At 42.8% G+C, this 21,395-nt stretch overlaps 2 protein-coding genes across 2 annotated transcripts; both read right to left on the bottom strand.

The window, feature by feature from the left end:
* Nucleotides 1-3,831: 3,831 nt before the first annotated feature.
* Nucleotides 3,832-4,980, bottom strand: LOC113311549 (chloroplastic import inner membrane translocase subunit HP30-2-like). Its single transcript, XM_026560376.1, has 5 exons — nucleotides 4,842-4,980; nucleotides 4,601-4,703; nucleotides 4,360-4,456; nucleotides 4,000-4,148; nucleotides 3,832-3,898 (listed from the first exon to the last, which is right to left on the bottom strand). The coding sequence occupies exons 1-5, from the start codon at nucleotides 4,978-4,980 to the stop codon at nucleotides 3,832-3,834; spliced, it is 555 nt and encodes a 184-aa protein (XP_026416161.1).
* A 14,340-nt stretch (nucleotides 4,981-19,320) lies between these two features.
* LOC113311550 (chloroplastic import inner membrane translocase subunit HP30-2-like) lies at nucleotides 19,321-20,423 on the bottom strand. Its single transcript, XM_026560377.1, has 4 exons — nucleotides 20,295-20,423; nucleotides 20,064-20,143; nucleotides 19,711-19,837; nucleotides 19,321-19,479 (listed from the first exon to the last, which is right to left on the bottom strand). The coding sequence occupies exons 1-4, from the start codon at nucleotides 20,421-20,423 to the stop codon at nucleotides 19,321-19,323; spliced, it is 495 nt and encodes a 164-aa protein (XP_026416162.1).
* Between the last annotated feature and the right edge of the window lie 972 nt (nucleotides 20,424-21,395).

Genomic DNA, 21,395 nt, shown 5'->3' on the forward strand with positions numbered 1-21,395 from the left:
CTTTTGTTTTCTGGAATTAGAGGTTCGGGAAGCTGAAAGGTCATCAAGCTTATGTCAGATATTTGTTTTAGAAACTTGTCGCATTAACACTGTTCACCTTTCAAGAATATAAGCTAGCCTAAGAAGGGAAAAAAAGAAACACTTGCCTTTTTTGTCGTGATGTGTAAGCCCTTCAATTTACCTCTTGTTGCAAACTTGATATAACATGTGTTTTTTTAGTGATGATTTGTCGCGTGTGGTGTAGTCAATCAATGAATGGTATAGTACGCTCCTCGGATAGTGAAAGTGTTTCGAATTAAATCATGTAGGGAGAGTCTAGTAGATTAATTGTGGAAGGAAGTTTGATTTTTTTAACCTTGGCCTCGTGTTCTCTTCATCTCTGTTCAAATCACCGATTTATAATAGCCTTGCGCGATGAAATTATAAATAATGAATAGACACTCGAAAACAACAAAGATCGAAGGGGTGAGCGTATCGGTTGGTCTAGTGAATCGGAGATAATAAGCCTATAAACGTATAGTGAGAAAACTTTAACTTTATTATAAATACCAAAAAATTGGTACTGATTTTGGAAATCCAAAAATAAGGCAACTACAAGGATCTTATTGTAGTTTATAAAACTCAAATAAATACCAAGAATTGGTATCCAAAAATATACACGTATTTTATGGTAGTTTAGCAAAATCAGGAAACCCACCGATCGGACGGACGTTTATATAGAATATATAACGAATCGATCCGTGCCGTGGGATGACGAAATCGATGGTCGGATTTATAAGGCTACACAAATACCACTTCTTTTTATAATCTAGACGTAGGCTGGGGCTCAACCTTTTAGAGTTTTTTTTATTGTTTGGTCGGTTAGTCAGTATCTTCCCATATTTTAGTCCATTTATCTTCCGATACAATATTAGTCCGTCTATAATAGTCGGGAGCATATTTAGTTAGTCCGGTCATACCAAAACGGTCCCGATATTTAGTTGGTCGTGTCATATTATAGCATGTTAGTTAGTCGAATCACAGTAACATGTTTAATTAGTTGAATCATAGTAGCCGGATGGGGCCAGGGCCGTAGATTAGAAAATTTAAAGGCAAATATAATATCCACATTAAAATTAGTCATGATTAAGTAAACTCTACAGGGTCTTCAGATTAATATTTGTTGTTTTTTTTTTGGTTGGCAATTTATTTTATTTTTTGTTTCGATCAGGAGGTCGGCAATATTTGGATTACAAATGGTCACATTAAAGATATCCCATTCTCCTGATTTTATAGCTTTTGTTGTGGGTCTCCCTCTTGCCACTCTTTGGCAATGAGCGGGTGGACGCTACAGTCCAAGAAACCACGTTATTAAAGGTACCGTGACAATATTAGGAAACTATCTTAATAATTGGGGTCGTGAAATAATGTGATAAATTTCATGAATTCATTACCATGTTGATGCAGATCTCTGGAACTGACAGATGAACGGAGCAGTGGATGTCGGTCTGTTCATTGGCTCTACTTCATTCATATGATCTAAGGCTGATGGTGTCGTGGTTGATTGGGTTTCGGCGAGAAACTTTAAAATCCATTCCAAATGAAAGCAGCTAAGTTTGTGAATGTAATACGTTATGGGGTCCATTATCAATGGAAAACGAAGTTGTCTATTTATTAATGATAGCTTGGTTTTTTTATATAGGACTCTTTCGTATCAGAATTAGGACAGTATTTTTTGGTTCCATAATTAGGACAAAATCTATTTTCTGAAACAGTGGGAAACTCACGTTTAGAAATCAAGCTATTATTAATAAATTAATGGGGCTCAAACAATATCGGGAAACTCAAGGGATCGATGACGTCTATATAGGACATATAACGAATCGATCCGCGTCGTGGGATGACGAAATCAATGGTCGGATTTGTAAGGCTACACAAACACCACTTCTTTTTATAATATAGACTAGGTATCAGGCCGGGGCTCAACCTTTTAGAGTTCTGTTTATTGTTTGGTCGGTCGGCCAGTGTCTTCCCATATTTTAGTCCATCTATAATAGTCGGGAGTATATTTAGTTAGTCCGGTCAATACCGCAACGGTCCTGATATTTAGTTGGTCGTGTCATATTATACCGTGTTAGTTAGTCGGGTCACAATAGCGTGTTCAATTAGACGGGTCATAGTAGCCGGATGGGGCCGGGGCCTACGGTCCCGACCGTGGATTAGAAAATTTAAAGGAAAATATGATATCTGCATTAAAATTAGCCGTGATTAGGTAAAATCTATAGAGTCTTCAAATTAATATTATTTTTTTTGGTAAAATCAGAAAGGATATTTATAGTTAGTGCATGAAAACTTTCAAGGAAACCGACACGTATTAGGAAATGTTGATTCGAGTCACATAAGGAAATGTTGAGTCTCGTTTTGCACCGGGCCAGGGCATAATCCCTGCCGTCTAAAAAAAAATATTAAAAGAAGATCATCTCACGAACCGACGGACGTAAATATCTCTCAAAATTATATGTCTAAAACGGAGGGATGGATAGAAATCTCGCCAACTATCTTTCTCAGCTGTCGGATTGCCGAAATCAAGGATCGTCTATTACCCAAGACAGACATCACTTCTTTTTATAACAGCCTTATTATTACTTCAAAGTCATATATTCTTTTATCGTGGCATCAATCCCGAACGTCCAAAATAATAAAATCCCCGTCATATATACAACAGACGGATGTACATTTCGTGAACTAACGGTCCAAGCGGCAGAATGGCCAAAGTCAATGTTTGGATCTGTCCCAAGGCTAATTTGTAATATGCGTGAATCTAATATCTCTATACATGGTTCTAAAATTGTACATACAATATTAGTAAACTACACCGAGTTTGTTTGTCCATTTTGTTGTACAACTTTGTATGCATTCAGCAATTTGTACATTTGCATCCTCAAAGGTCTGATTGACCGAGTCAAACTTTTAGGCTGTTCATTTTTTATGTTTTTGGGCAAGGTTTTATGCTTGCTCCTCGTGCTTTCTTTAAATTGCAAATTAAATTATGTCATTCGGTATTTAATTTGCAAGAGATGATGATTTCATGGGATGCTATTCGTGTTTTTGAGTTCGTGTCTATTTGGTAACATTTTCTTTTTGCTTTGTCTTAATTTGTTGCGAAAGGAAGAGAATGAAGCACCAGGTTGCACCCGGGTGAAGCTTCCTTCCCAACAACTTTCTCCAATTCCTTACTTTACCTAACCATAACTTAGTTAGTTTAACTTGATACCTAGTACATATATAGATATTGTGCTAATGTCCTACGGCTGTCTACATTTTTTTTGAAAAAAAAATTTGCGAATTTTTTTGCATTGGTTTCCTTTTTTATTTTTTGTTTTCCCTTGTAGATGAAACGTAAGTATCTCTCAAAACGTAGTCAGATAAGGAAATTTGAATATATCCCTCTCCCATATTTTTATTAGGAAACGTAGTTAACGTGGTATTTTTTTCCCGATATATAATGGTCAAGACATCTTACTATGGAAGCATAGTCAAATCAGGAAACCCAACAATCCGAGGGACGTCTATATAGAACATATAACGAATCGATCCACGCCGTGGGATGACGAAATCAATGGTCGGATTTATCAGACTGCACACACAGCACTTCTTTTTATAATATAGATAACTTGATTTTTCGCCATCAGTTTCACACAACATGTATGTTTTCAGCTTCCCCGCACGTTCCGCAAATCAGGATCCCTGGGTATTTTGTTAATGTGTGAAAAACGGGAAAATCTTAGTTGACAACCTCAAGAATAAAAAACAAGTAAATGTAGATACAGAAGAAATTGAGATCTACAATCGTCACCTTTCAATGTGGTTCAGTATTAGCTTCCTTGCTCCAAGAGGGATTCCAGCCTTTTCTAGATCACTGTGCAAAATTAAGACACAGGGAAAATGTTCGTAACCATCTTCAGCAAACACGCACTAAAAACGCTCACAAAAACGAAGACATAACGAAGGCAATGTTACCTTTCGTTAAGCAAAGGCATGGTTTCGTCCATTAACAAGTGTTTCTTGAAGTGCTTCTCGTAACCCTGAAGGCCTAGCTCTGACAACATGCACCTTGTTCTGGTATAGCGTGTATCCTCCACTGCTGGAGGCTCAGAACGGCTTTGTACCTGCACATGAAAACTAACGTCTGTGCATTATTACAAAATGTTCAGTAACAGCTACTAGTAATAATTTGTAATGAAAAAATCGGGTACAAAATGTGTTTAGCTCTATGTTGCAGTTGTTTAATTAGTTCAATGATGTGACCCCCATAACTTATTATTGTGCGGTAATTAAGAAAGTGGACGACGAATGTTACCTCATGCATAAGACCTTTACCGAGCGCAAACATGAGCCCCATTCCAACTGTACTCTACGAGGAGAAGGCTTGTTCAGTTGTTCCCAACCAAGTAAAACATGAATCCGGAAGTAAAACCTGCCACCGCTCTGCAAAACGAAATGTTTCATTCACTTAGATGCAAAGATGATCATAACCCAGCTCATAAATTTTCTCTTCTAGTTGCTTTTCCAAAGAAGTTAAACTTAGCAAAATGCAGTGTACGAGAGATATTACGGTTACCTGGCCTTGGTATCGTCTTTCTCTCTGATTCCTTTCAGAGCACAAATCATACCTCTATCGACGGCCTCTAAAACAGCGAAACTACGAGGTGAAACCAAACGAGCTGCAAAATAAAAAGAATTGGAATTAAAATTCGGAAAAAAAATAATGTTTAAATATGATCTGCTAAAAGAAAGGAATTCAGAACCTCTAAAGGAACATCAAAAAAGTTGGCGATCCCTCTCAGCAGCTCCAAATAAACCATAAGTGGTAGCATAAAGAGCAGTTTCAAGAGGTAAAACAATTAGGTCTACTATACGGTTAAGACGTTGTTCAGTAATATTATCATTAGTAGCAGTTGGAGTCATCACCACCGGCACCGCTCCTCCTTCTCCTTCCATCATAACTCTTCTTCTTCGGACCGATCGCAAAGATGAATATTCTTCTTCTTCGCTCTTTTTGTTTTTGTTTGCTTCGCGCCCAAGATTTATAAGGCCTCATAATCAGATCTCTTCATTTTTGGTTTATCGGCCTGATTAGTGTTCCCCTAATTTTTCGCAAAGCCTAACCCCAAGACTACTTTGAGACTCAGTTCCCAACTTCGGCAAAGCGACAGCACTGCTCCTTTGAATGGAAAGACCAAAGGGTTGTGTTTGTTTTTCTAATTGTCCGTGCACGGATTTCAAACTGGCGACCCCATGGAGATATAGAAGAGTTTTGATTCCTTGTAATGTGTGAACACTCAAATCACGAAGGCATCCGAATGCTCACAACCAATCATCGTAATCTAGAGTGATTTGTGATGATGATATCTTAGTGTTGATTCCTTGGCTCAAAACCTTCGGGTTTATCACAGCCTCATCTAACAACTCCATGCGGGCGTTTGCGCACGGGATATAGGTAAAAATAAAGAAAACAATACATACAAGTAAAGATCCATGGGGTTAGGCAAATATAAAGTGCTGAAATATAAACAAGACCGAGGTTTACGTGGTTCAGCACTAAGGCCTACGTCCACGGGGTTTGTTGTTTCACTATGTTCTCCACGGTTACAAAAGTAGTCGAATGACTTTTGGGCTTACATGTATTTTCTCTTCTAAAGGATTAACTTACACTCGAAATCTCTCTCTCCTTTCCTTCTTGATTTTTCCGATCCCCCTTCCTCTTGGTGGAGAGGGGGTATTTATAGGGTTAGAGTGTGGGACCCATCTCTGAAGGCCGTTGGAACCTTATCTTCTAGTGTCTTGTGTCCATCACGCAGAGGTCTGCGTTTGCCACTTGATCACGCAGAGACATCCTCGCTCGTCCCAGGGTTGATCGACACGTATACTGCTCAGAGTGTTTAATGAGGGTATAGTTGAGATGCCTGCTCGTGTCAGACAAGTGTCTTCTGCCCCTGTCACGTCCGTGTCAGCTAACTTTCTCTCCACCGTTGATCTTAGCTTCTTTTGGGGATGAGATAAAGTAACTCCTTGGGGTTTATTTGGTGTTCCGTAGTGCATCGTATTTTGATGTCTTGGCCTGCATGCTTTCCACGTATCTTTCTATATACACGTGTCTGATGGTGAGATATATGTATACACAATTTGCCCCTTTTCTTCGGGCTTGAATGTTTAATGGGTGCATTGAAGAAAACAGTCGTTGCATATTCTTCTATCTCTCCTAACAACTTTTCTTAGATACTTGGGCACGTCTTTTATTTGTGCATTAACTGCTCATGTAACGGGCACGTTTCCCATTCCTCCATTAATTTCCTTCTCTTTCTTTCGGGTATATTAAGGAGAGAAAGAAAATTAATTTCATTCTTCATAAACATTCTCTCGGTTTTCATTCTTCGTTCTTCAGCCCTTAAATTCTCTGTCAGTCTTCATTCTTCCGCCCTTAAATTCTCTGTCAGTCTTCATTCTTCAGCCCTTAAATTCTCTCCACCTTAGCATTAATCACGCTTGCCTCCTCTTTATTTCTGATAAGTTTTTCTTTTCTTTGTTTCCATGGTTTTACGCTATGTTGATTTGTAAATTTTCTGCTACTGTTGTTCCTTGTTTGTGATGAAGAACTTCTTTTAATGCTTGCATGCTAGTTTTCCCCTGTTCTTCGTCTTAAATCAAGGAGGCCATTGTTTTCTTGTATTGATTGAGCTTTTCAGGGTAGGGATTTTATGGAATTTCGAGCATGTATGCTAATTTTAAGGTTTCTGCGTTATCGTGTGTGGATTGCTAATTATGTGGTTTTTTGATCGTTGGTAATGTCCTTGAGTTTGTTCTTGACTTGTTTATGATTAATCTTTTCGCAGCCATGTCTGACCGTCCGCGGGTTCCTTATCAGACTCCTGGTTTTGGTCTATCGAGATCTCCTCCGCGTAGAGAGTCTCAAGATGATGTTCGTAGAAGTCGAGTTTCTTCTGGGAAGAAGGCCTCATCTTCTAGGGAAGAGATTCCTTCGACAAATCCTTCTGGGGCTCGAAAAGTCTTCGATCGCGCGGTGTCTCGTCCTCGTGATGATGTTAGGAGTACGCAGGCACCGACTCGTGCTGTCGCTTTTGATGTTCCTCCTCTACGTTCTGTAGTGCCCGAGCATCATCTGCCGCCCCCTCCTACAACTTCTTTTAAAGGGAAGAATACGAAAGGTGGTGTTCCGAGGGCTGAATCTTCAAAAAATCCTTCTTCGAAGAGAAAGGCTTCCGAGGCGTTCATTGGTTCATCCGGTCCCGCCGAGGAGGATGAGGCTGCCCCATTGATACGCAGTGTTTCGGTCAGCAAGAAAAAAGTAACGTTTAAACATATTGAACTCGAAATTTTCAAGGAAAAGCATGAGCTCCAAGCCTTCGAGGTTCGTTTCTATGCCCCTGAGGATGATATTACTTATGAGCTTATCTCAAAGTATGAGTTCGATGAATTTCATTTGTTGACTACGGTTGGAGCGTTCGAAGCTGGTCTTATGTTGTCGTTGTACAAGTCAGGTGATTCCTTCTACTATGATGTGCTTGCTAGTCGTGAAGGCTCTTCCACCAATACTCACAGCCGTTCTGTATCGCAACTATCGGGGAATTATCTCCGTGCCCTGAGGGAGTGCTATCTGAGGAGTAAGGGGGAGACGTCAATGACTTGTTATGTTCCCAATCCCGCGGAGAAGGAATGGTATACTCCTGAGAATTTCAATAACTCCTTCGGTGATTACGTCAATAGTAGGAACCGTAAGCCGTGGAGTGTCAGCCTTCGGAATCTCGCTGCTCCTCGGAGCGAAATTCGTCTGTTAAATGAGGTCAGCGATGCCAAGCTGAAGTATGTTCCCGGGACGGAGGGTTCTAGTCAGCGGAAACTTTTCCCGGCCCGCGAGAGGATCAAGCGCGACCATGACTACGAGTGGCACGCTACCGTTATCGAAGTTGTTGGTCCATGGGTATACGATTGGATCCCTGGTCCACGCGGTTGGCGTCCTACTGAGAGTAGCAATCCACGTGAATCTCCTCCTGCTCGTTATGGAGATTTCTGTCCCTGGCGTTTAAACTTCGCAGGTATGAATTTTCCTTATGCCCTTGACGTCGTGAGGGAGACGAGGAGGAAGGTTCTGGTGCTATACTTCCACCGAGAGCCTCGACTGCTCAGGTACGCGGATTCTAGCTGCGCTTCTCCTTCTTTAGAAATTCAACTGTTCGGGAAAAATAATTCTTTTTGTGGTGTTGGTTTTCAGGTGTCGAAGAAGAAAAAGATTAAGCCGAAGCAGTCTTCTACCATTGTGATGGGTGAGGCTGAGGCCCATGAAGAAGTTACAAGTCCAGTGAACGAAGAGTTTGCTGAGGATGAGGAGATTACAGATGGGGAGGAACGTACTGGTACTTCCCCTATCAATGTCGAAGAAGAGGTCTGTGGGTCATGATGGTGATGAAGGAGAAACAAGCCGTGGTAGCTGATGACGGTGTTATTGGTGATTTCTGTCCCTGTTGGGGATGCCGCGGATACTCTCCCACCTCTCAAGTTTTCTTTTGATCGGATGTATTCCACAGGGGAGTTTTATGATGATGCCCTCGATTTTCCTGAGGACTTCTCTCTACTTTCCCCCAATGATGATTGGGATGTCTGGGGTGCTAGTAATGGAGACGCTGCTGTTCAAGATGGTGGCGCGGAGGAGCATGGTGCGCATGTGGTGCCGACATTTGTGCTGAAGGGGCCGTGTCAGAAAGGGGAAGTCGGTCATTGATCGCCTGCTGCGGATCTTCCATTCGCCGACATCTGAGGGTGAGGACGCCATAATGGATTGGTTCAAGGAAAAGAATCTTCTATTTGTCCCTCATCCCGCCCCTGTTGTTGCTGGGGAAAAGGATTCTGATGCGTATACCCGTCGCATGATGGAATGTCTTCCAAGGCGCGGGTGTCTGAGCCTGGGGAAAAATTTGAGTGTTCCCGAAGCTACCCTTGTGTCGGAGCCTCCTACTTCCGTTGCAGATATGATGGCCATAGCCGACGGGTATCAATATGGCTTTCCTCAGCAGCGTGTCTTGGAGGTAAATTTTCGTACATACTTCTACGTGACGATCAATTCTTCGGTGAAATAATGTTTTGTCTCTTGATGTGTAGATGATGAGGAGTGAGCATTGTAACCACGTGCTGTATCAGTTCTTCAAAGCGAAATCTCTGAAGCTCGAGGCTAAGCTTCGTCACAGAGAAAAGGAATTATCTGCGGCTGAGGTGGAAATAGAAGAGCTGAAGAAAAGCCTCAAGGAGAAAGAAAAGCTGGGTGAAGCGGAGGCCGGTCTTCGTTCAGAGCTTGTTGCTGTTCGCGCTGAGTTAGAGCAAACTCGCGGCCAAGTTTCAGCTTTCACAGGTTTGGTTTTTTCTTTTTCCCTCGCAGTGGTCGTCATTCCTCTATTTCTTAGTTGTTCTGTCTGAGTCCCCCACCCTATCTCCAGTGGGTGGCGTCCCCGAGCTGATATGGCTTCGAAACGAAAGAGCACGGCAAAATCTCGTATTAAGAATTGTTGAGAAAATTAAGAATGAAGCCAAGAAATGGGATGCTCGGGCTGAGGTATGGCGCGCAAGGCATGTTCAGATGGTCGACATGCAAAATCTGTATAACCATGACCGTGCTTTATTTAATGGTACGCTGCTGTGGACACGTGATAGTCTGCGGGAATCCCGTGAGCGTACTTCCTTGTTGGAGTCTAGGATTCAGCTGCTGGAAGAAGAATTACAGAAGGCTCGATCCATTCCTCTTCCAGGAGTTAAGGATTATGCTATGTCTTGTCAGAGAAAGAGATGATGCCCGTGCCGAAGTCTGTGCTCAGCAATGCCCTTGCCGCGTCCCGCTGAAGTAGCTCGTCAGGCTGAGTCTGAGAGGAATCTTGAAGTGTGTATGTACAGACTTAGCAAAGGGGTATCAGAGATAAATAAAGAAGTCGACCACCTTCGTCACATGGATTCGATGAAGCAGGTAGAATTAGATGCCTGTCAATTTACTCTCACCAACCTTCAACTAGACTATAAGAAATTATCCGCGGAATATGACATCTTGATGAAGCGCGAGATGCGGTTGTTAATGAGTATGAAGAGGCTTCGGCTTGTGTCGAAGGTATAACCCTATTTCATCGAGTGTGATTGTGTTTTTCTGTGCTAACTCCGTGTTGTCTTTTTCAGAGCTCGAGGGACACTTCGCGTTCACAAATGAAAAACTTGAAAAGGCTCAATCTTCCTTAGCGCAGCAGGAAGAACAGACCAATCATTTAAGAGTTTGGCGGCAACCCGCGAGGAGGCCGTTGGTGCTGCTTCTAGAGAAGTGAATCGTCTATCTTCGTTATCCCAAGCCCAACAGCGGACCAGTTATTAAGCACAAGGCTCGTTGTCAATTGGCTGAGGAGACGAACAAGATGCTGAGAGAAGATAGAACTTGGCCTAAAGAACGAGCATGGTCTGTGAAGAACTATCCGCGTCGTCCAGTTCCTCTGCCTTGCCTGCTCCTCGGGACCCTCTTCTGGTGGGAGCGTCCCTTCAAGTCTTCGGAACAATCCTGCGATGGGGCGGCATCTAGGTAGAGACCGCAGCATTTATTATCTTCCCTTTTTTGTAATCATGTAACAAGAATATTTTTTGCTATATCATGTAAAAGGAATATTTTTTGATGTGTATCTTCCTTGAATTGGCCTTTCACTTTTTGTATCAATATCCTTTATGAAATGGATCCTTTTCTTGATATACCTGCAATGTTGGTTTGTTTTTATTTTAAGCATTTGTGAAAAAACAAAAAAATTTTAAGTGTTTGGGTGCGATACTGAAGGAGGTACCTTCGTGATCGTCTTGAGACCTGTCACCCCGCTGGCGAATCCTGGGCCAGAGGATTCCCAGACGGTGGGGGCCGAGGCAACGTTCTAGGATATGGGGTTAAAATATTTACACACCCATTCCGTCGACCCGTTGCCTTAAGATTGGTTGGGTATCTCTTTCTGCTGGGTGCCTTCCCCCTGGTCTTACACTTATGGACACTGATGGGGGAGCCCTGAGAGATTGTAGATTAACTACTTTCCCCAATATTGTCGATAGATTCGTTGACTTGATAATTTGAAAGCTTGTTTGATTGATAGGTTGAGGCCTGCAATTCCTCTTCCAGAGATAGAAACATGTGGAGCGGTCAGGCTCCCTTCTTCTTCTGGTACACTCCAAGCAGATTCAAGTCTGCGTTGCTCCTATGGGAAGTATGGTTTGAGCCACTTAGCATTCCAAGGATGCCGGAGGACCTCGCCTTTTAGATTACGAAGGTAGTAGGAACCGTTACCCGCAACGTCGTGTATTATAAAAGGTCCTCCCCACGTAGGTGCTAATTTTCCCCATCTTTCTTGCTGATACCGTGGGATTGTTCTCAACACATACTGCCCCTCTACAAAATTCCGAAGCTTTACCTTTTTGTTGTACTCCCTTGCTAGTCTTCGTTGATAATTTTCCATCTTTTGTAATGCTGCTTCCCTTCTTCCTTCCAAGTCGTCCAACCTTTCTAACATCATATCTGTTGTGAGGTTTTTCTCCCAAGCTTCGGTCTTCGTGGTTGGCATGAGGATTTCCGTAGGGATGACTGCTTCAGCTCCATAAGTTAGAAGAAACGGGGATTCCCCGGTGGCGGATCTTCGCGTTGTCCTGTATGCCCATAACACATTGTGCAGTTGTTCACACCATCTCCCTTTATGCTCGTCTAATTGTTTTTTGAGTATAAGGGCGAGGGTCTTGTTGGTAGCTTCCGCTTGTCCGTTGCTTTGAGGGTATATGGGGGTGGACTTGTTCTTTCTTATTTGAAAGTATCGAAGAGCATGTCTATATTTTTCCCCTGTAATTGCTTGCCATTATCAGACAATTTCAGCGGGTATACCGAATCTGCAAATGATGTTCTGGAATATGAAAGTAAACACATCCACGTCTCTGATCCTGGCCAAGGCCTTAGCCTCCACCCATTTACTGAAGTAGTCCGTGGCTACTATCAAAAATCGTCTTTTCCCTGATCCTTCGATGAAAGGCCCGACGATGTCTACGCCCCATTTTGCAAATGGCCACGGGCTATCGACGGAGAGTTTAACTTTTGCCGGCGCGTGGATTTTTTGCGAAGCGCTGACATTCTTCACACCGTCGGGACATCCTCGCGGCATCCTGTATCATTGTCGGCCAGTAATATCCTTGCGTTTTTGCTTTGTCAGCTAGTGATCTCATGCCGCTATGATTCCCCGCGTCACCATAATGGATATCATTTAGAATTCGATGCCCCTCTTTCCGGGACAAGCAACGTAGTAATGGTCCAAGGAAGGATTTCTTGTACAGGACCCCATCCCGAAGATCATATCTTCCTACTTTGGAGAGTATCTTCCTAGCTTGTTTCTGATCCGCAGGTAAGCTTCCTTTTCGAGAGGCATGGATCATCACTCTCCAGTCATCTTCGTTGCTGAAGTCTTCGTCTTGATTTGCTCTTGACAGGATATCTTCTTCGTCAAAGTCGTTATGGATGTCTTCTCCTACCTGGTCTTCGATATTTTCTTCCACTGTATCTTGATTGGTAGCGAAGGAGAATTGAGATGCAATCGAAGGCTCGTATACCCTTGCTATTTTAATAGCTTCGACGTTTTTATCCCTCAGCATGGATGATATATATGCTAGGGCATCCGCGTGCCTGAGGTCCCTTCTGCATAAGTGCCGGAACTTAATGTTCGGGATTTGTGATGCCAATGTTTGGACCAAGGCCATGTAAGCTGAGAGGGTGTCATCGTACACATTATACTCGAGCCCTATTTGCCGTATGACAAGCTGCGAATCACTTGTCAGCCTTACATCGGTTACCCCCATCTCTATTATTATACGGAGGGCATGTACGACAGCTTCGTATTCAACGATGTTGTTGGTATGCTCTTTGAATTAACCTAAGTGCCTGTATAATCCTTTCTCCGGTTGGGGTGATAATGACAATGCCTATTCCTGCTCCTTCCTTATTTTTGGATCCGTCGACGAAGACTTCCCATTGTCTTTGACTCGCAGGTTCGAGGATATCCATTGGATCCTTGTTTTCTTCCTCGGCTTCTGGTATTCCCTTAATCTCTTCGTCGTTGTCAAGGGGGAGGTCTGCTAAGAAATCCGCCAGAACTTGGGACTTCCGAGAATGTTGAATTTCATGAATGATGTTGAATTGGTCCAGATGGGTGTTCCATTTGGCTATTCGGCCCACTTTTCCCGTGCTTTTGAGGACTGCTTCCAATGGTGCTTTGCATGGGACCCTGACGAGGTGAGTTAGGAAGTAGGTTCTCAGTTTTTGAGTAGCCCATACCAATGCGAGGATGAGTTGTTCAATCTTAGTATAGTTCCTTTCCGCAGAATTGAGGGTCTTGCTGACGTAATAGATAGGTTGTTCTATCTTGTATTGGTTTTGACCAACACGCTGACTGCGTCTTCTGTTGCTGCTATGTACAATGCCAAAACCTCGTCAGGATCTGGCTTCTGCAGGATCGGGATTGAGGCTAGGTGTTCTTTGATTTTTTGGAATGCTTCCTCGCATTCAACGGTCCATTCGAACCTGCTCCCTTTTTTGAGAATATTGAAGAAATGTTTGCATTTGTCCGAGGACCGGGCAATAAATCTGCCCAACGCTGCTATGGATCCATTGAGTTTCTGTACTTCCTTTAAATTCGGGGACGGCATCTCTACTATGGCTTGAATCTTTGCTGGGTCTACCTCGATGCCCCTTTTTGTTACCAGATACCCGAGGAATTTCCCCGAGGTGACACCGAAAGTACATTTCTCCGGATTCACTTTCATGTGATGTTTTCTCATTGCTTCGAAGATATTCCTCAGTCCTGGTGGTGATCTTTGCGCAGCTTGCTTTTGACGAGCATGTCGTCAACGTAGACTTCTAAGGTTCCTCCAATCCATGGCTTGAAGATAGCATCGACCATCTTTGGTATGTTGCCCCTGCGTTTCGAAGTCCGAAGGGCATTCTAGTGTAGCAATAAAGGCCATGTGGGGTGTAGAACGCTGTGTGTGGCTGATCTTCTTCTGCCAGGGCTACTTGGTTGTAGCCAGAATGTCCATCCATGAATGACAGTTCTTCATATCCTTCTACTGCTTCTACCAGCTGATCTATGCTCGGCAGGGGATAGCTGTCCTTTGGACATGCCTTGTTGAGATTAGTAAAGTCGATGCATATTCTAACCCCTCCATTTTTCTTAGGAACAATGACCATGTTGGAGATCCAGGTAGGTACTTGACTTCCTTGATAAATCCTGCGTCTAGTAGTTTCCGAAGTTCTGTTTCTACTGCCTCATGATACTCTGGAGCTACTTTTCGTATTTTCTGCCTGAACGGGGGCGTGCCCGGTTTGATGCGTAGTAGCTCGTGTTGGATTACTTTTGGGTCAATCCCCGGCATATCTCCTAGCTTCCAGGCGAACACATCCGCGTATTCCTTAAGTAATTTGGTTAAGAATCTTCCTTCCTTCGTCCATTATGGTCCCTATTTTGATCATCTTCGGGTTTCTTCCGTTCCTATGTTGATTTCTTTTACGGGCTCCACTGGTGTGAACACAGGCTTCGGTTTCCGAGGACTGGGACGTTCTTTAATTGCTATTTAGCGTGTTTCTGTTCTTCGCTGGTTGTTGAAGTACTTGTCTCTGTGCTTAGGACATTATCATCTTTCGTCAAGCCCTTCCCTGTAGTTTCCTTGAGGAACAGGTCTATGGCCTTCTCTTTCGCGGTTTCTTTATTTTTTACTCTTCGGATTTTTCGCTGCTCTTCTTGCTCGTTGTTGATATGATCCTGAGTGGCCTGGCACTCTCTCGTAGTGACCCGATCTCCCTTGATTTCCATTACTCCCTCAGGTGTTGGAAATCTGAGATATTGGTGGTACGTTGCCGCAACTCCTTTGAGTTTATGTATCCATTTTCGTCCAATAATAGCGTTGTAGGGGGAAGGGGTGTCCACCACACTGAATCGGGTTTCAGTTTCATGGGCCCTGCGTTAACCTGCAACACGATGTCTCCCAAGGGCTTCGTGGCTGCTCCATTGAATCCGTAGATGGTGTGTCATAATAAGAGTCATCCGTTTGAATGCATCGTAAAATAGGACGTTTACGGAGCTTCCCCCGTCTATGAGGATCTTTTTGAGGTTACATCCAGCTACTGGTAGTGTTAGGACCAAGGGATCGTTATGGTCTTCCATATCTTCTTCGATATCCTCGGCATCGAAGATGATAGGAGATTCCATCCATTCTTCGTGCTCGTCCACCACTATCCCATCGACCTTATACAATTCGCAGCGGTCTTCGAATTGCTTCCGTAACCTCTTTCCTATCTGCGCTGTAAGTGAGGGCCCTGTGGCTTCAGAACACGAGATGGTGTTGATTGTTCGGTTTCCTTCCGGAAGTTGGACTGGTTTGGTTCGCTTGGATCTATCCTCGGTAACATCCTTTCGTACGTAATGTTTGAGCTCTCCCGCATCAATTAATTTTTGGATCATTATTTTAAGGTTCTTGCACTTTTCGGTCTGGTGTCCGTTGAAACAATGATATTCACAGTAATCTTTAGACTTCTCGGATCTCGGGGGCTGCTTTCCCTTAGACCATGGCCACTCCAGTTTTCCCTCCCTTTGATCTCTCGTAGGATACGAGCATAGCTAGCGTTGAGTTTCGTGTAAACTTGATCTTCGAATTTTCGGTCACCTGTTCTTCGTTCATCCCTTCGTTCCTTCCTATCTTCGTGAGGTCTCTCCACTGAGCAACTCCTTTTGGCCCCATTGGTTTGTTCGCTGAATTGGTGCGGTGAGATCTCTGCGGATATGCCCTCGGGTTTTCCCGTTGAATTTCTTCAAGTCGAGCGTGCTTTTCGATAATTATTCGAAGATCTCCCTCTGTCTTAGGCACGCTCCATGAATTTCAACAAATAGGGGACTCATTCGGTCTAATCCCCATTTGTAGCAATTGATGCTTACCACTGGGTCCACGCTCCCTATGGCTTGGCAGATCTTGTGCCATCTGTTAGTGTACTCCCTCGTGGTTTCCTTGTAGCCAATCGCTAGTGAAAAGAGCTTATCCATTCCGGTGTTTACAGTCTTGTTGTACATGTATGTTCTTAAGAATTTCTCTGCGAGTTGGTCGTATGAGTGGATGGAGTTTGGTGGCAGATTATCGAACCATGATAATGCCGATCCCTTCAGGCTTGACGGGAAGTATCTGCAGAGTACGGCGTCGTTCTGACCCCATCTAGCTAAGACACGGTTGTAGTACCGAATATGTGCAGCAGGGTCGCTGGATCCATCATAGCATTCGAACGTTGGGACAGGGCATTTCAGGAATAGGGGTGTTGGCCAAGCGATGAGTTAAGGGCGTAGAGTTAGCTTCTCTCATGACCTCTTCTAACCTCCCCCGCCTTGTCTATTTTTTAATTGCCTGATCTCGGCCATCATCTCATCTCGTAGCTCTTCCATCGCGCGGTGGTGCCCTAATTCTTCTGCTCGTTACCGTCTGACTCTCCGTCGTCATAATCCGGGTCGGATACGCTACTTCCCCTAGTCGCGTCTCATTAGCCGCTATGACGACTCTACAGTCTCGGTTTGGCTCTGGTGCTTTGGAATTTGCTTCATCAAGTTGTTGGCTGGTCTTCGTGCTTAGAGCAATCCGCTTTAAATCTTGATTTTCTCTGGCCAACAGGCTACAGCATCTGCGTAAACCTGCTGGCTCTTCTTCATTCTCAAGCTCAGCCATCAGTCGATGTGATTGGTTGGACCCCTGATTGGGAGTCCCAGCGCGTGCCACTACGGCCATGGTGCCGCCTTCCTCTACGGTCTGCACTAAAGGTGGCAGAGGTTCAGCTTCGGTTGCTGGCATTTCCAAATCGGTGTGAGTGCCCCTCTGCGGTACTAGAGCCGCCGGTATGGTTTGATTTTGATCATTTGTTGGTGGCATTCCGAAAGTTGGAAGGTGCACGGGTTGGTATGTTCTGGATTCATCCACCCTTTCTCTTGGTTGATGAAATTGATTCATAGCACAAGTTTTGCTAGACTCTGCAGCCTTCGGGACTACCGCAGCCGCACCGTACTTTTTCGCCGCTGCTCTGAGAGCCGCGGATGCAACTGAATTAGCGTTCATAGGTGAAGTGATTTCCACAGTATCTTGCCTTTGACTGGTCATTTTAGCTTTGTCTCCTTTCTGCTTGCTTCGGGTGATGACCGGGGTTGTCCTGGGTGTTTCCTTTGACAAAGCTTTGGATTTTCCTGCTTCCTGCGTCTTTTCCATGAGATCTCGCAGAAACTCGCCTTCTTTACTCACAATCCGTTCTTTCTGCACAAGGGAATTTCAAACAGCGAAAAACGGGAATATCCGCGTGAATCGGGTTAGTTGGCGAAATATCTTCTTCCAGGAGAGGATTAACACATACGAGTTACAATACACGGGTTAAAGTTTTATTAAAAGAGATCCTTTTAAAAATGCAAGTAGATCCTTTAAAAAACTACGAAAACCCTCCTGAGAGACAGGTTCGCACGAGATCTAAAGAAAAACGTAAATCCATGGATCAAAACAATAAATCTTATCGAAGATAATGGGTGCGTTTTTGAATATAATAAAGTTAACAAATGATCTATACGGTCCGAGCTAATAAATCAGAGCAGTCATATGCCAGTTTAAGATGAAATCACAGGACAAGATAAATCTTTTACCGGGACGAAGTCCTTGTTTCCAGCGCCAAATTGTGAACACTCAAATCACGAAGGCATCCGAATGCTCACAACCAATCATCGTAATCTAGAGTGATTTGTGATGATGATGTCTTAGTGTTGATTCCTTGGCTCAAAACCTTCGGGTTTATCACAGCCTCATCTAACAACTCCATGCGGCGCGTTTGCGCACGGGATATAGGTAAAAACAAAGAAAACAATACATAAAAGTAAAGATCCATGGGGTTAGGCAAATATAAAGTGCTGAAATATAAACAAGACCGAGGTTTACGTGGTTCAGCACTAAGGCCTACGTCCACGGGGTTTGTTGTTTCACTATGTTCTTCACGGTTACAAGAGTAGTCGAATGACTTTTGGGCTTACATGTATTTTCTCTTCTAAAGGATTAACTTACACTCGAAATCTCTCTCTCCTTTCCTTCTTGATTTTTCCGATCCCCCTTCCTCTTGGTGGAGAGGGGGTATTTATAGGGTTAGAGTGTGGGACCCATCTCTGAAGGCCGTTGGAACCTTATCTTCTAGTGTCTTGTGTCCATCACGCAGAGGTCTGCGTTTTCCACTTGATCACGCAGAGACATCCTCGCTCGTCCCACGGGTTGATCGACACGTATACTGCTCAGAGTGTTTAATGAGGGTAGTTGAGATGCCTGCTCGTGTCAGACAAGTGTCTTCTGCCCCTGTCACGTCCGTGTCAGCTAACTTTCTCTCCACCGTTGATCTTAGCTTCTTTTGGGGATGAGATAAAGTAACTCCTTGGGGTTTATTTGGTGTTCCGTAATGCATCGTATTTTGATGTCTTGGCCTGCATGCTTTCCACGTATCTTTCTATATACACGTGTCTCATGGTGAGATATATGTATACACATAATGGGTAACATCAACATTTATGTTGACAAATTTTCTGTTGTGGTGCTATGATCAGTACCATTAAAGTGCTGTAAAAGGATACTACGAAGAAAACAACTGCTGCATTCACTAAAACTCACCGGTGAAAGGTTTGAAATTCAATCTAAAGCAAGCATCATTCGGTGAACACTCCCGACAAAAGCTTTCCATTTACATACTAAAATAATTGTGTTTTCAACTACATGGTTATACCTACTATTACCACTAATTAGAATTTAAGAAATTCAGTAAAACTTGCTGGTGAAAGGTTTGAAATTATCCCAGTAACAACTTATATATAACTTTCTAAATAATACTCCACTAATTTTTTAAAGTGTAATTGGAGTATATAACTTGATCGTTCACCATCAGTTTCACATACCATGTATGTTTTCAGCTTCCCGCATCTTTCGCAAATCAGGATCCCTGGGTATTTTGTTAAGGTGTTAATTTACAACCTCAAGAATAAGAAAAGCAAATAGAAACAAAAGAAATTGAGATCAGCAATATTCAGCACCTTTTAATGTGGTTCAGTATTTTCAATCCTTGCTCCAACAGGGATTTTAGCCTGTTCTAGATCACTGTGCAAAATCAAGACACAGAAAAATATTTGTTATCATCTCCAGAAAACACTAACAACGCACACAACAACGAAGGCATAATATGATAACCTCCGATTACACTTGCCTTTCTTTAAGCAAATGCATTGTTTTGTCCCTTAACAAGTGTTTCTTAAAGTGCTTCTCGTAATCCTCAAGGCCTAGCTCCGACAACATGCGTCTTGTTCTGATGTAGCGTGTATCCTCCAATGTTGCATGCTGATAACGGCTTTCTACCTGCACATAAGCAAAACAAAGCTGAACATGATCTATCAATTGAAAAAAATAATGTTTGCGTTCCGCGTGCATTATTACAAAATGTGCAGCAACAACTACTAGTAATTAATAGTAAAGGAGAAAACGGTTTCAAACTGTGTTTAGCTCTATGTTGCAGTTGTTTAGTTCACTGATAGCAACCCCGTAACCGATTACTATGTGGTAATTAAGAAAGTGGACGACAAATGCTACCTCATGCACAAGACCATTATAAAACGCAATGCAGAGCCCTGATGCGATTGCGAGTGGTACTCTAGGAGGAGAAGGCATGTTCCCAACCAAGTACAACATGCATCCGGAAGTAAAACCTGCCACCACTCTACAAAACGAAATGTTTCATTCACTTGGGTGCAAAGATGAATACATTTTCTCGGTAAGGAAACGGAGTTTTCCTCAAAATCAGGTTTAAAAGTCCATCTGACATCATACCATCACAGTTTTGTTTGTTTAATAGTTGCTTCTTCGCTATTCCAAAGAACTCAAAACTAGCAAAGAAGCAGTAAATAAATGTATGAGGGAGATAGGGTTTTAAATTAGGTAATTACCTAGCCTTGGTATCGTCTTTCCCTCTGATCCCTTTCATAGCACCAATCATCGATGCCACAAAAAACAGCCGTACTACGAGCTGAAATCAAAGGAGTCTGTAAAATAAAGAAACAGTCAGTCATGTTAACGATGTATAATTGCCATTAAAATTCGAAAAAGAAAAAAGGGTTTGAATTTGATATGCTCAAAGAAAGGAAGGAATTCAACTTAATGCATAACCTGAAAAAAACAAACTTCTTAGCAATCCTGTTATACAAAACACCCACAACAGCTCCAAGTAAAGCATCGCCAGCAGTAGCAACAGCAGTTTTAACAGGTAAAGATACTTGTTCTTTATCGACAACAGAAGTTGGTGCCATCGCCGTCGCTCCTCCAACTCTTCTTATTCTTACCGTGCAAGGAAGAAAAGAAAAAAAAAAAAAAAAACTCTTCTCATTCTTCTTTTTGTATTTGTTTGCTTTCTCCCTGGATTAATATTCTATCCAACGCTTTCTTTGTGAAGGGCAACTTATTGTAAATATCGGTTTTTGTGAGGGGTAATTTAATCCTTTAAGCTCTTAACTCCTATTTTTAACTACTATGTAATTTTTATCCCGAAAATGATAGCTTTACCGAGGATTTCTCAGGATAAATAATCCCGACTCGGAGAACAGTCAGACCCACCGTAACCCCATTTATAATCCCGATGCAAAGAAGCATTCCCAGAACCACATATCCCCTATCGGGATTTTTATTTGGGAAAAATATCGGTAGGGATATTTTGTCCGAGTTTTATCCCGAATCCGACAGATAACAAAGAAGCCTATTAACATTGGTCCGAGACTCCGGGTTTTATCCCGATAGGAAATCCGACAGATAGAAAAGAAGCCTCTTAACATTGGGATTGGTAAAGGCTAAAATGGATTCCAGTGTTTGTGTCTTGCTGGATTAAATACGGGATCTCTTTTCGGTCAACTTGATGTTTAAGATAATAATCACATATAGGAAGGAATTTACAGAATTTGTAACCAAGTGAATTTTCAAAAATTAGATGGAGGAGATTGAACGGAAAGCGTCAAAAGAAAAAAGGGTTGTTTTTATTTATTTTTTTAAACCGTCCGCACACATGTTTGAACTATCCAGCTCATGGGGATAGAAGGATTTTGTCAGTTGGTTTGGTGCCTGGTCTGATGGGGGTTGGTGGACGATGACAACCTCTGCTCTCGAAACTCAGAGAACCGGTTGGTTTGGTCCCTGGTCTGGTGGGGGTTGGGTGCCAGCTTGGTGGTACAGATTAGTCTCAAGTGATGGGTAAACATTGAACCTCAAACATCACATAGGACATTCTCTCC

Source organism: Papaver somniferum, chromosome 9 (genome assembly GCF_003573695.1).
Source record: "Papaver somniferum cultivar HN1 chromosome 9, ASM357369v1, whole genome shotgun sequence".
In the NCBI taxonomy this organism is placed as follows: Eukaryota; Viridiplantae; Streptophyta; class Magnoliopsida; order Ranunculales; family Papaveraceae; genus Papaver; species Papaver somniferum.